Raw genomic sequence first — 14337 nt, forward strand, 5'->3', positions numbered from 1 at the left:
AAATTGGGAAAAAAGGAAACCCCTACGGGGAACTGCACTCCCCATCCAAATCCGAAATTATAAGTACTTCGGGTTTCCAATACTTTATATTTATTTCCCACGCTTAAGATAGAAACATCCATTAATTAATTATTGTCTGCTATGGACTTAATTAATCAATATCTTATTTATTCCAAGAGAAGACTCAGCAAGAAAATCTTATTTATTATTCATAGAGTAATTAAACTCCAACTAGCTAGGTTCCGAATTTCGGCAGATAGCATAAAGACTGTCTCGTTGTTAGATCCATTCAGTGTGTTATACCACACTAACGTCATCTTATTTCGGTAAGGCTTAGAAATAATTGGACTGGACATTGCAACCTTTCACGATAGGTAGTGATATTATTCTTTTTCTTTGTTTAGAACTGACCGTGTTACCTTAAAGTGAACGCGCTCACAACCGGTCTACTAAAACAAAGACTTAGACTTTGTTAAGTTACTTATACATTTAAATATGCAATAAACATCCATTAAATGTAAAACATAACAACATTATGACAAAAATAATCTGTTTATTCATTTGGAAAATAAAATAAGAGTTTTAACAGTATTCAATCAATCGAAAGGTGATTTTTAGTATACAAATTCTAACACTCAACTCTTCCATGGTTTGCTATAGCTTGTCTAATCTCCGGGACGAACTTTCTATGTAAGCTTCGGTGTTTTCCATGAAGGCAATCAACAACTCCTCCGAAGAATTCTTCTTAGGCTCATCAATGAAATAATGTGAGGGTTGCTGAGCATGGTCGGAATATCCAAATGATGAGTTATGAGTGGACTTGGTTAGACTATAATCATCACTACCCGTTTGATTGAGGTAGTATCCGTCAATAGTTCTGTCTTGGTCCACTTGCTGAATATAATTAACATACTCAACCTTCCCTTGAGGTTCCATTATTGGTTCACTTCGTAATAGTTGGTGCGATGGATCCTTATATGCTTCAGGTTTTCGCATACATGCTTCAGTTTGCTTCATAAAGGTGGCGAGAGCCTCTTCTAGGGTTGGCTTCATATTTCCATATAACGGCTCATCTAAGAAGATGGAAGGGGGGTGGCCTTCGGTGTTGTAATTGTAACCACCTTGACTTCGAGCGATGGACAACAACAACGAGTCCAGTCCAGCGACGAGCGGATCTCAGACTCCCATGGTACCCGTGGAATCTGGATGAGGCCAGATGGGCGGGTAGATGGGCCCAGGGTTTAACGTGCCTTGGCAATAGTTGATGGGGATGATGGCGGGAGCGCAGGGGGGGATGCAGGGAAGGATGCCGGGCGGGGTGCAGGCCAGCGGCGGGCGAGGCAACGCCGGGGTGGGGAGGTATGCCCGGATGCGTGCGGGGAGATGATGTGGATGATGCCGGTATGGCAGGGAGGGATGCAGCCCGGTATGCAGGTCCCGGGATGCAGGGGTCACCGATGGGGAAAAGGTCTATCGTCCCTCTCTTGATTTTTTGGCGGCTTCGTCTCACACGTCGACCCAAGTGGAGACGCAGTTCACTGGCGATGACCTTTTGTTATTGCATGAGATGAGGATCGATCTTGGGGAGCCGGACACTCCCGTTCCAGAAGGATCGGGCCGCACGAAGAAGAAGAAGACCAAGGGGAAGGGCAAGGTGGTCGGCGAGTCGCTCGCAGCCAGCCCTGACCACGACACCCCCACAGCGGAGGAAGTGGACGGCCTATGACTGACCTATTCTTAATGTGGATGTTCTTATTTTGTCAACTTTGATCCCACCCGGGCCTGGCATATCTCTACATACAAATCAATAATTTTATTTTTCAATTTTTGATAAGTATTTTTTCAAAGGGATATTGACATCTAAATATCACAGAAATTTCAAAAAGTTGGGTTTTCCCACAAACTTTGAAATTGACAAATAATATCACGAACTTTATCCCGAATTTGTTATTTTCCACCAAAGAAAAAATTCCGGCAAATAATATCATGATACAGATTTTTTTTCGTAATTTCTCGACAACAACTTCGTGAGCTTCAAGTTTTTCAATCTTTGAGGATAGTTTTTTTTAAGCACACCCTTCAAAATTGTCTTCAATTTATTACTGCAGCCCAAATTTTTTTACTGATAGAAAATAACAAACTCAAGGTAAAATTCGTAATATTATTTGTCAATTTCAAAGTTCGTGGAAATAATCCAACTTTTTTAAAGTTCCATGATATTAGGTGCTAATGTCCCTTTTTCTAATAACATAGTCAGTTTTTAATAAAACTATGCAACATATTTAACTTGTAATAACATAGTCAGTTTTTAATAAAACTATGCAACATATTTAACTTGTTGGAGCTTGAAAATAGAGAATTTTCATCTTAGTACGAGACTAGATATATACAAACATTTTTGTTGTTATAAGTGGATGATTGCTACCTATATCTCTGATGTAGTTATGCTAAAATAGAGAGGTCGGCGAACAGTTACAAGCAAAGCTAGAGCAAGTCACTATTGAGGTGCGCGAGCAGTTGGAGAAGCAAAATGAGGCGTCGCGCGCGAAGTTGGAGAGGCAAAATACAATAGCACGTGCTGAATTACAGAGCAAAATGCGAGTTGCGCCCGGATTTATTAGAGAAAAAAAGTGGGAGGTTGGAAAAGTTGATGAACCATAGTGAATGGGTTGACGAAATGAGAAGTCAAAAATAGCATAAACTAAAAGTGTAAAACAATATTACTAATTTTATGTAATTTTTGAAATTTGTTACTTTTTTGTTGTCATTATGGTTTTTATTTAATAAATTGTCCACATAAATATTTTTTTTTTAAAATATTACAATTGCTGATGAATACTAATTTTGCGAGCAAAAAATTTGTGATGAATAATGGTCGACAACCTTCTAGCACAATAGAGGTGCTAGAAAAACTTGCGAGCACAATAGAGGTGCTAGCAAAATGACTTCTGCTCGCAAAACTAGTCGCAAGTTTGCGACAAGCGTTATCGCTCAAAACCGGTGCTAATGTGCTAGCAAAACGGACTATTGCGAGCACTTTATTACCTTTTTACGAGCACAATGGTGCTAGCAAATCACCTCTCTTTTTTTACTTCACTAAAAAAATATTTATAAGTGTTTTTTCATAGAATTCTTATACAGTTAGCCTACTGGGCTTTACTTAGTCAGGAGTATATGATTATTTTTATCATAAATTAATGGAAATTCAGTTTGGACCTTTAATTTTTTTTTCTTTTTATATTTAACTATGGTATCATATTCTTGGGATATATTCATGCCTTATCTAAAACACAAAAAGGAGAACTGATCTTTTGATTCGGTCCATAAACATTGTTTAAATTGAAACATGTTAATTCATTTTATTCTAATTGAACAGCATGTAACTCAAAAAATATAACGACAAATTGCAAAAATGTTTTCTTGTTATTATTAGTAGTATTAGTATGCAGTTGTGTACAAAAACCAAAACAAAAAACTCTTAGACTAACATTACTCATCTCATGCTGTGTGCTATATATAGACCATTATGAGCGATCAAACATGATGTTAAAACCCCAATCCATGTCACCTGGGATATAATATGCTGTGAGAAATGGTTGCAACTGAAGCTGCACCATTCCCATAATGGCTGGGAATCTCACTGAGTTCCATTGTGGTGTCATCCAAGAATGGGGGGCTGGTTGGTGCAGCCAGTTCTGCTTCATTAACTAGCATCTGCATCACTCTCGTCATCGTCGGTCGCAGAGAAGATATTTCTTGAGTACACAACAGACCTATGTGAACCACCCTCACCGCCTCATCTTTTGTGCTGCTACTCAACATTAGGTTAGTATCAAAGAGTTCTTCAACTCTCCTTTCTTGGAAATGCTTCCATGCCTGTTTTGTTCAAAACATTTCATTATCTTATACTACTAATACTACAATATGCATGTTTGTCATGTAGATTGAAACATTAACTCACAATATTGATCAAGCTATCAGAGTAGTCTGTGTGTTTGCTTCTGTTGTTCTGCCTGCCCGTTACGATTTCCAGCAGCAGCACACCGAAGCTGTACACATCTGCCTTCTCAGTCAGCTGCCCGTGTGCCAAATACTCCGGTGCCATATATCCCCTGCTCATAAAAGTTCATGTAAATACACATATAGTAACATAACACAACTAAATGTAACATGTAAAACACTTACAGAGTCCCTGCTATGGCAGTGCTGATATGAGTCTTATCCTCCTGAAACGACCTAGCCAATCCAAAATCTGCAATTTTTGCGGCAAGTCTGGAGTCGAGGAGGATGTTACTAGCCTTGATGTCTCTGTGAATGATCCTCATGTTGCTGTTCTCATGAAGGTACACTAACCCTTCCGCTGTTCCTAGAATGATCTCCAGCCTCGTCTCCCACCTTAACGCTTTGCCTCTGCTCGAATCTGCCCACATTCCACATCCATTAATCACCACCATGACTTCAAACACTCTAGTCTACCTACAACTTACCAAAGATGAAGCGGTCGAGGCTCTTGTTTGGCAAGTACTCGTACACGAGTAGGCTCTCGGGTCCTGAGCAGCTGCACCCCAACAACCTCACTAGATTCTTGTGCTCTACCGTGCTGATGATCTTCACTTCATTGTAGAAATCTGCAGCTCTGTGTTTGTTATTGAAGTAGAGCCTCTTCACTGCAATCTCCCTCCCGTCTGGCATTACTCCTTTATATACAGAGCCAAAACCGCCTTCGCCAAGCTTGTTAGCCTCGTCGAAACAGCCAGTGGCTTTCTCCAGAGTCGAATATTTGAAGTTCAAGCTGCTGTCATTGAGGCTCTTCACATATCTCTCTGCTTCACCACAACCTTTTCTCTTCTTTTGGATCTTTCTCTGCTTACAAATATAGACCCCAAACATAGCTCCAATGGCAACAACAGCACATACACTAACCGTTGCTATTACAATAACTATCACCACCCCTGCAAGTTATTTAAACCGAATTAATATATAAAATATCCTCCCGCCGGCCTATAAGAATAGAGTGTGTTATCAGTACCTCTTTCACTGCGATTACGGGGAACAGGATTCATGAAATCGGTGTCGGAATACCTGAGGAAGCAGCCGGTGTTCAACGCCCTGCCATCAGAGGAAGGCAAGCACCGTAACACAGAATCAGAAGCATTCTCAAGGCAAGCTCTGCAAGATCCGGCATCGATAGTCCTCCAGCATTCTGCCAAAACATACGCCGACTGATCACGCGCCGCCCGGCCAAAGCCACCGCCACTGACAGCGTCAGAAACCGCCTCGGACACAGCCTGCCTCGCGGCGGCCTTGAACGCACGATCCCTCCGCGTGGTGTTGCCGCAGAGTGCGCGGTCTCCTGGGGCGGCGTGCTCGCGGAAGAAGGGGTAGTTCTCGGCGCGCATGAAGCAGCCGTCGAGGAAGATCCTGCCGCCGTTGGAGGGGAAGCACTGCGGCAGGAGGGTGCGGGCTTCGGCGTAGCAGAGGACGCAGTCGAGTAGGGAGAGATCGCCGTAGCATTGGGCGAGGCCGTAGTTGGCGTCGGGACCGGATCCGGTGATGGCTTGGCCGAAGCCCGAGGATCGCATCTGCGCGCTTATGGTCTCCATGGTGGCCACGAAGTTGGGCACGTACACAGTCGCGTTGTGCTCCGCCTGCTTCCCGCACATCATTTTAACCGTTTCCGATCTCGGCGATGCCAATGCTGCGTCGGGATATAGCACGGCTGAAACTACTACTATTGCCGTCAAGATTGCTTCCTCAAACATCGTGGCTCAATTATTTCACCACTAGAGATTGTTTCAGAAGAATAAGAAGGATGATTTGGGAACCTAACTGGAAGTATTCACACCGGAATTTCAATCCTTCGATAATGATTGTAGCGCCGGCCACATTAATTTCAACAAACGGATATCGGGCCGGGCCGGGCCCCACTTTTAACTTCAACTACGCCTACAATTACACACACCACCAGACTTTCACATCGCTCCAACTATAACATTAATAGTAGGAGTACTATTCATAATTCACGTGGACGATTAGAATTACTTTCTGGTGAGACCATATTCATTATTCAAGATATTTAAATCTGCAATTAATGCTCTGGAATTATATTGTAGATTAGATGATGATTATATTTGGTGTAGTATTTCTTTCTTCTTCTTGCATCGTTAGAATAATATCCATGTAGACATTCTCTAATACTATCAAAGTTGTCATCAATGCTACTTGCGTCTTAACTTCAAATTTATACGCGGGTGAATTACTTATTTGCTTTGGATTCGGCCCACTGGAGTTCGTTGACCAAATTGATTGTTTTAGTTTTAGGAGAATTCTCTAAATTAAATTAATACTTACCTATGTATATTTGTGCATTCTGGGAGAGAAGAGAACTACTTTGACTCTAATTTAACTTGTGCTAGTATTTTTGAAAAGATTTTTTTGGCAAACACAATTTTAAGTCAGGAATTAACATGTCTTCACTCAGCTATATATATATACACCACTAACTTTGGTTGCTTAATGGTAGACCGTAGACTCAACGGCATTGTGAATAAGTGTGTTGGGGATGATTTCATGTACATATGTAGTACTACTACCTTAGCTAACCTAGTCACTGAAACCAACATTAAATTATCTTGGCTCCACAATGCTCTCTGTTATTTCATTGTTACCAGAAGACTGCGTGTAAGAATCTGGCCTCCTAAACGGGCTGATAAATTCTGCAGAGGCAGAGTTGAGAAAGGGCGGCTGCGTTGGCTGATAAATGTCTCGATCACCGTTAAGCATCATCACCACCGTCGACATGGCTGGCCGCAGCTCTGCATTGGCCTGCACACAGAGTAGGCCGATTTCAAGTAACCTAGCCGCCACCTCTTCTGGGAACTTCCCTTTTATCGACGGATCAACTGCTTCGGTCACATTACCTGACCCATACAGATTCCACACCTAGTCAAGAATGCCAAAAAAATCATGATCAGTTTGGTTTGAGCCCTTTATAAACCACTAGCCACTGAGCACAGGAACAAACATACCCTTTGGAATATTGATTGAGAATCCTGAGAGAAAGCATTGTTCCTCGTCCCGGTCACCACTTCAATTACCACAACTCCAAAGCTAAAGACATCTGCTTTCTCTGTTAGCTTTCCACGAACAATGTATTCCGGTGCCATGTAGCCACTGGTCAAATCATAACCAAAAGTATTATAATGTGATATCATATATAACTTGGACATAAGCATATATAGAGAGAGAGTAAGTAGAAATGTATAGACTCACAGTGTACCAGCAAGACCAGTGCTGATGTGAGTCTTGTCTTGTGGAAACATCCTAGCAAGCCCAAAATCAGCAATTTTGGGAGTGAAGTCCTCCTCCAGAAGCACATTGCTCAGTTTTATGTCCCTGTGTATTATCTTCAAGTTTGAGTTATTATGAAGATAAGCCAGACCCTCAGCAGTACCCTTTACGATCCTCAGCCGTTGCTCCCACTCGAGAGGGGGAACATCCTTCCTAACTGGAGACAACGAAGTAGGAGTATTAGATTAATAACCTCCAAACTTGGGAAAAAAAGTGGATTAGCTAGGATTCAACTAGCACCGAATAGATAGTCGTGCAGGCTTTGGTTTGGCACGTATTCGTACACAAGGAGGCTCTCGGGGCCAGTAATGCTGCAACCCAAGAGCTTCACCAAGTTTGTATGATCCATGTCTTTGATCAAATTAACCTCGTTGAAGAAATGATCAGCCCATTGCGTCGTGTTGAAGAATAGCCTCTTCACCGCAACAGTCTGGCCGGTTGGTAACACGCCCTTGTAGACAGAACCAGACCCCCCTTGGCCTAGTTTGTTCGAGCTATGGAAGTAACCCGTGGCCCTCTCTAGCGTTTCGTACGAAAAGTTGATCTTCGACTTTGTAACAATAGACAACAGAGCACCTAGCTTCTTCTTCACTGTCACACCAAATCATGTTATATATCTCCCAATCCATTGTTATATTCTAACAATCATATTAATTGTTACACTCACCTCTTCTTCGTTTAAGAATCTTGTTCCTCACAAAAAATGAAACCATAGCTACAAATAGCAGGAAAGAAAATGCAGCACAGGTTGAGGCTATTATAGCAGCACGACGGCGAGTGCCCCCTAACAACATCACAAGCTAGATTAACTCAAAAGCTATATACTAACATTAATCAGTAACAATAAAAAATCATAGTCACCTCCGTTTCCATTGGCGGAATCGATGATGGAATTGTTGTAAAATTTAGTGGTGGAGAATCTCAAGTAACAGCCTGCATTGAGAGCTCTCCCTTCCACCTTAGGAGGGCAAGAATCAACTCTCGAAACTGCATTCTCTAAACAATCCACACAGCCACTCCCTCTCACAGATTCCCAACACTGAGCCAAACCGTAAACACGCAAATTACCATCACTCACAAACCCGGTAAAAAAACCGTTATTCGTGGGGGCCACCGCTGTAACGCTCCTCAACAACTTGGAAACGTTATCCTTAAAGAGAGTCCGATTCCCGGCAAAATCAGCGGCGGCGCAGACGGTTGTATCGAGGGAGCTCAAGCTCTCGTTGAAGAACATGTAATCGTCGTACCTGAGAAAGCAGCCGTCGTAGAAGAGCCTGCCACCTCTGGTGAGCCTCTGGAACGGGCGGCAGCTGGGGATGTCGGTCTTGCACTGAGCGAAGCAGAGGTTGCAGTCGTTTTGAGAGAGATCCTTCATGCACTCGCCCATGGCGTAGACGGTGTTGTTTCCCGTCCCGTTTATGACGGTGCCGTGTCCTCGCCTTGCGACCTCCGGCGTGATGGAAGCCATGCTGGCGAGGAAATTAGGGACGAAGAGTTGGCGGTCGGATTCCGGCGCTGTTTTGTTGCTGCATATTTGAGCCGCCTCTGTGGCTCTTGGGTCGCAGAGTGATTGCTTAACGTTGGATAGGAATAGGATTAGTACAAGGATCATCAAGAGGGTTGACGATGACATTTTTTTATTACATCGGATTGGGATGCATTCATAATTGGATTTCTATTTGCGAGCAGGAGAGACATTGACTTGGATTTTCTACCGTGTCCTTCAAACTTTGTGGGTCCACGGTCCACTAACAAAAATTTAAGTCGGTTGAATACTTGATATTCGAAAAATCTTCTACAAACTGGTCATGAGACGTTTCATGACTAAATAAATAAAGAAGACAAGTTGAATGCAAGTATTAAGCTTCCATCCCTTGCTATTGTAAGATTTTCATCATTATTACGTCAATACCTCATGCTAACCTATTTTTTAACACAAGTACCTTTATTTATACGAGAAGATAAGAGCTTCCAAAACTCCTGTCCGAATTCAGGCTCCAAGTCCCCTTTATATAATCATTCCCCTAAATTTGAGTCCCAAATCACAACTCCTCTAACCCGCAGGCTCCATCCAGGCCCTAACTATTAAATTGCATTATTCACAACTCCAACCTATTTTAATTTTAAAAATTGAAAACATTGAGCAATTATAACACGAGAAATTTATTTTTAATTCGAAAATAATAAATTTCCAACATATAATTATAAATTATACTATAAATTAAAAAAATTGAAAACATAAAAAATAATAAGTTCCTCTTCCGTCGCCCCTTCCCCTCTCCCTCCCTCTTCTTCCTCTTCCAAACTAAAAAAAAATCAGAAATTGGGGCTTGTGGTCCGGCCCGAAACACCTCCAACGGCACGGCTCCGGGACGCCACTGTGTCACCAGACTCGGCCTAGGCCGGAAAATTGCTCCCTCCAAAGCGCGAAGCCGTGGGCTGAGACTCAAGTGCGGTCCAACCCACAGCGTTAGTGATGCTCTAATATGAGTATAAACCGTATTAAAATAAATCTATACATTGACACAATCAATTAAGAAACTGCGTAAGCTGAATAATAAATGTTCTTAACTATAATATTTACAAAAGATGATATCTATACAAAAGATGATATTAGAACAAGTATTTATCAAATACTCTTGATCCTTATGTTATCTATAACATCACATGCAGAAGATGAACGTGTTTTCAAAAATTTGGAATTAACACTACAAAAAATCGCTAATTAGCGGCGGAAATTTCCGCCACTAAATCTCATTTTTCCGCTAGTAAACTAGTTAGTGGCGGATTTAGTGGCAGAACATAACCGCGGCTATATAATCGCCGCTAAAATATCAGTGGCAGAAAATATTCCGCCACTGAGTCGCAGTGGCGGATTACCCACGGAAAATAGTTCGCCACTGACATTCCGACACTAAAAAATTAAATTAGTGGAGGATTTGGGGCGCCATAACTAGTGGCGGAACTTTTGTATAGATTTTGTTCCGCCACTACATATAATGCTTTTTTAGTGACAGTATGCATCCGCCACTAAATTTTTATATAGATTTTGGTTATATTTATTTTATTATTTATCCACCCTACTAAGATAATTTTTCAACAAATCAATACATTCATAGTAAAAATAACAATAGATACACCAATACTCATATTACTCATAACATCAGTGATTAATTATATTAATCATTAGTGCAATTCTAAAACTTAGTTAATAACAAAATAGCCGAGCATGTAGCTTCTCAAGTCTGCAAAATAGTTGTGGGACCGTTTTTGACAAATTTATCATCTACAATCTTGTTCCTTCCTAGTGTAATAAACTTCGTCTCTCTCCAAATCTTGGATCTTGTTCATCTTTGAACCACCTCCTGAAGCCACACACATATACATTAGCATTAAAACAACTTCCCCTAAAACCAGAAATCAAATAAGTGGAATATCTTCCACATAAATCATCCATCCCATCTCCAGTTTCAAAAACAATTGAAGTTATATCGAAAACAATTGCTAGCATAAAGTTAAGTCTAGTGCATTGATTGAAAAATGACTTTTAAGTAATTAAGCTGATTGTAAGTAGAAGTGATTTAGTTAAGAAAAAAAAAGGCTATTTAACAGTTATTGACTTCCACTATAAAATAAAACATGGAATTAGAAGGATAACATCTATATGTAACACCATCATTGGCTGTCAGATTCTCAAATGGCAACCAAGTCCCTCCACTAGCTTATATCCCCAAATATACACTGGAACACTACAGCCTCTCATTAAGTTATTTGGACGAAGTTTGAGGAACTAGCAGCATCAGACTGCTCCATAAGAAATCCAATCCAGAAGATAAGAAACGAGTGAGATATGCTTGTTCAAGCTGCAAATACACAGCTATATATCAGTAAAAAATCAAGGCCTTTACTGAGAAGAAAAATAAATTCACAAAAAAATAGAAAGCTAACAAAATAACTTTTATCAGACAAATCCAACAACTAAATCCTAAAACGGAAACAAATTATTCAATTTTTTTCTTCGATTTCATACGGCACAGAAAATTAAATAATTTTCTTCGAGGAAGACCACAACCTCAGTCAAATTTCAACAAACGCAAGTCAAAATGCACTACATTTTAGAATAGTCATATAAATAATGAACAACAAAATGGCCATAGATTTGCAGAAATAAAAATGATTCAAGTAGCAAAATCACAACTAACCTCCGCTTCTAGCATCAGGTAGAATATTCTTCATCAGGTCGGGCAGCTGAGTAACTTGACTGGTGGGACTGGTGGGACTGTTGGCTCACCAACAGATCCACCACCTTCTGCATCCTGCTCACGTCCTCTTCCAACTTCATTCTACGCTCACGCTCTTCGTTGAGATTTTGTTGCATCTTACTTTTCCACTTGGCATCCTGTTGATTGCTAGTTGAAGCAGCCACAAACTTACTTCCTAAGAGCATTGGTCCAAGGACTCCCGTTCCAAGCATCCGCTTCTTCTTGTCAAGGCAGCCTCCCATGACTTGATTGACATATATATCATTTAGATTTGTTCCCTCACTTTGTGCAACTGCAATCTCTTTTACCTTGGCCTATTAAATGAAAATTCAATAATTATTGTATGATTAATAATTTAAATGCGTATCAACTTTTAAATAAACTTACATCTATCTCTTCGGCCTCCTTAGTTGTATATTTTCCATTCTTGAAGTATAGTGCCAAGTAGGCATCATACATACAATCTCCAATAGAGACCCCCTTTTCATTTGCATGTTTGTCAAAGATAATAAAACAAATATTAATATAAATAATGAACTTGATTTATTACATGTCACTTACTATTTTCTGAGCTTTAACTACAGCACACGATGTGCCCCCATAATGTTTGCTATAGCCCGTGCCGGGTCCACCTTTCTCTGAATATCTCGCCTTCCGTGCGATTTCTGACTTGTATTTAACATCCTTACTTTCCCAATACACGAGCAGCCCATTCCACAATTCTTCTGACACAAATGCTAGCCTCTCTTTCAATTTCTTAAGGGTAGAGATGAAGCCGGAGTATCTCTCTCTTGCCCTCGACGTCCAAAGTGTACGCACATCGTGTTCCCATGAATCCGGCCAGAAAAAAAGATTTCTATAAGAATAAAACGTTATAATATTATCTTTATCAAACAAACCTTCTATGTATATACAATACTTACTCTAAATTCTTCAAAGTAGCGATCCTTAACGTCTTTGGGTGTCGCCTTCCAGTTAAATCCAGTGTTATTGCGAATGCGTTTGTATATGGTGGTTACCTCTCGCGACATCTGAGGATGGATAAGTAATGCCCTATAACAATCAAATAATATCGATTAGTTAAAAAATCAAGGTGAAGATGGAGATATTGCACCAACAACCCCAAATACTCCAGGTGAAGGCTGCTTCATGAAATATTTGTGTAACTCTGTTCAGTTTCTGATGTTTATTCTACAATCTGTTCAGTTTGATGTTTATTCTACAGTTTCTGATGTTTCTGATTAACAAAAGGGTCAACTGAAAAATACACAAGTGAAATACAACTACGGATGGATGGATATTGAGGATGGAAAAGTAATATCCTATAAACATTCAAATAATATCGACTAGTTAAAAAAACAAAGCTTATTTAATAATCAATAACCAATAACTAACCCCGTATCTGGATCCCTTTGTAAATGTATCCTCACATCAGGTACGGTTCCATCATCATCAAAGAGATCATCCTCACTGATGGGATCCCCATGATCAACGGATCAGGACTGCACATCCTCTGCTGGAATAGCTCCTCCCGTGCGAGAGGACTCACTAGTATGACTATGCCCACCACGCTGACGATGCATGTCTAAAATACATACAAATAAATAGTTCAATTTAGATCAATCTATAACATTTAATTAATAAAAATACATAGCATAAGTGTTAATAAAAAAATCATACATCATCTTCTACATCAATATTTTCATCATCAGAAAACATAAATTCTTCATCCGAAGGAAAACCATCATCATCAATATCGACCAGCCCACCATTTGGATGAAGTATTGGAGTATCATCACCTATTGTCAAGTTCATATCCATCTGAGTTAGACACATTTCAGCAGCAAGGAGTTTAGATTTGAAGAACATACAAATCAACCTAATTTTTTAAGGTTGTTGAGCAAGTTTTGAACCTCCATTTCTTAATTAAGCTTCCGAAAGGCTGCAAAGGACTTAACAACCAAATAAGAGCAATAGTTTAGGGATCTCTTGGTATCAGAACAGAGTACAAATGAGAAGTTGTCAAAACTGTAAGAGCGAATAAGAGTCTGCCATTGCCATGTATGATGATATTTAAGGCCAAGAAACAGAGGCCAAATATTCAGGCAGTTGCACCATCGATACTTTCAACAGAACATCTAACAGATTTTGGCACAACTCCTTTAATTTCTCAGATTCAGGATCAACAATTAAAAAGCCATACAATATTCTAATCTGACCAAATCTCCCTGCTGTCGTGCATATATATGCACACAAACTCACTCTCTCCTCCTCACACCCACTCTAGTCTCTACTCTCTACTGTCGTTGCACAAAATCAAGCAAGGAGATAGGAGGCGGGGGTATGGTAAATTGAGTACCTGGTGGCGACAGCGGTGGTTGTTGAATGCGAGCGGACGACGGCGACGGAGCTGGAGCGGCGAACGGCGGCGGCTGGAGCGGCGAATTGCGGTGGCTGGAGCGGCGAACGGCGGCTACAGGAGGGAGGATTCGTGAATTCGCGAAGGAGGGAGAATTCGCGAAGATGGAGAATGAAATACGTAAAGCCCTAATTAATTTAATTAAAAATTCGTACTCTGGCGGAATATAATCCGCCACTTTAGCAGTGGCGGAAAATCCGCCACTATGTTTAATTTTTTTATAATATTCTGTATATTTTATTTGAAAAAAAATTTGTAGTGGCGGAATTAATCCGCCACATGGGTGGGCAAATTAAAATCCGTCAC

The 14337-nt window shown here is 40.6% G+C and overlaps 3 protein-coding genes across 3 annotated transcripts; all 3 read right to left on the bottom strand.

The window, feature by feature from the left end:
* Positions 1-3380: 3380 nt before the first annotated feature.
* Positions 3381-6055, bottom strand: LOC125205789 (cysteine-rich receptor-like protein kinase 2). Its single transcript, XM_048104912.1, has 5 exons — positions 5030-6055; positions 4488-4952; positions 4186-4420; positions 3962-4112; positions 3381-3876 (listed from the first exon to the last, which is right to left on the bottom strand). The coding sequence occupies exons 1-5, from the start codon at positions 5760-5762 to the stop codon at positions 3565-3567; spliced, it is 1896 nt and encodes a 631-aa protein (XP_047960869.1). The 5' UTR covers positions 5763-6055; the 3' UTR covers positions 3381-3564.
* Positions 6056-6448: 393 nt separating this feature from the next.
* LOC125205788 (cysteine-rich receptor-like protein kinase 3) lies at positions 6449-9014 on the bottom strand. The gene is made up of 6 exons (XM_048104911.1): positions 8212-9014; positions 8018-8134; positions 7591-7941; positions 7273-7507; positions 7029-7173; positions 6449-6942 (listed from the first exon to the last, which is right to left on the bottom strand). The coding sequence occupies exons 1-6, from the start codon at positions 8981-8983 to the stop codon at positions 6628-6630; spliced, it is 1935 nt and encodes a 644-aa protein (XP_047960868.1). The 5' UTR covers positions 8984-9014; the 3' UTR covers positions 6449-6627.
* Positions 9015-10954: 1940 nt separating this feature from the next.
* LOC125203243 lies at positions 10955-12622 on the bottom strand. The gene is made up of 5 exons (XM_048101553.1): positions 12536-12622; positions 12174-12468; positions 12000-12104; positions 11553-11926; positions 10955-11213 (listed from the first exon to the last, which is right to left on the bottom strand). Exons 3-4 carry the CDS (start codon positions 12069-12071, stop codon positions 11567-11569), a joined length of 432 nt encoding a protein of 143 aa, XP_047957510.1. The 5' UTR covers positions 12072-12104; positions 12174-12468; positions 12536-12622; the 3' UTR covers positions 10955-11213; positions 11553-11566.
* Positions 12623-14337: the final 1715 nt, after the last annotated feature.

This window comes from Salvia hispanica, chromosome 2 (genome assembly GCF_023119035.1).
Source record: "Salvia hispanica cultivar TCC Black 2014 chromosome 2, UniMelb_Shisp_WGS_1.0, whole genome shotgun sequence".
NCBI classification, from domain to species: Eukaryota; Viridiplantae; Streptophyta; class Magnoliopsida; order Lamiales; family Lamiaceae; genus Salvia; species Salvia hispanica.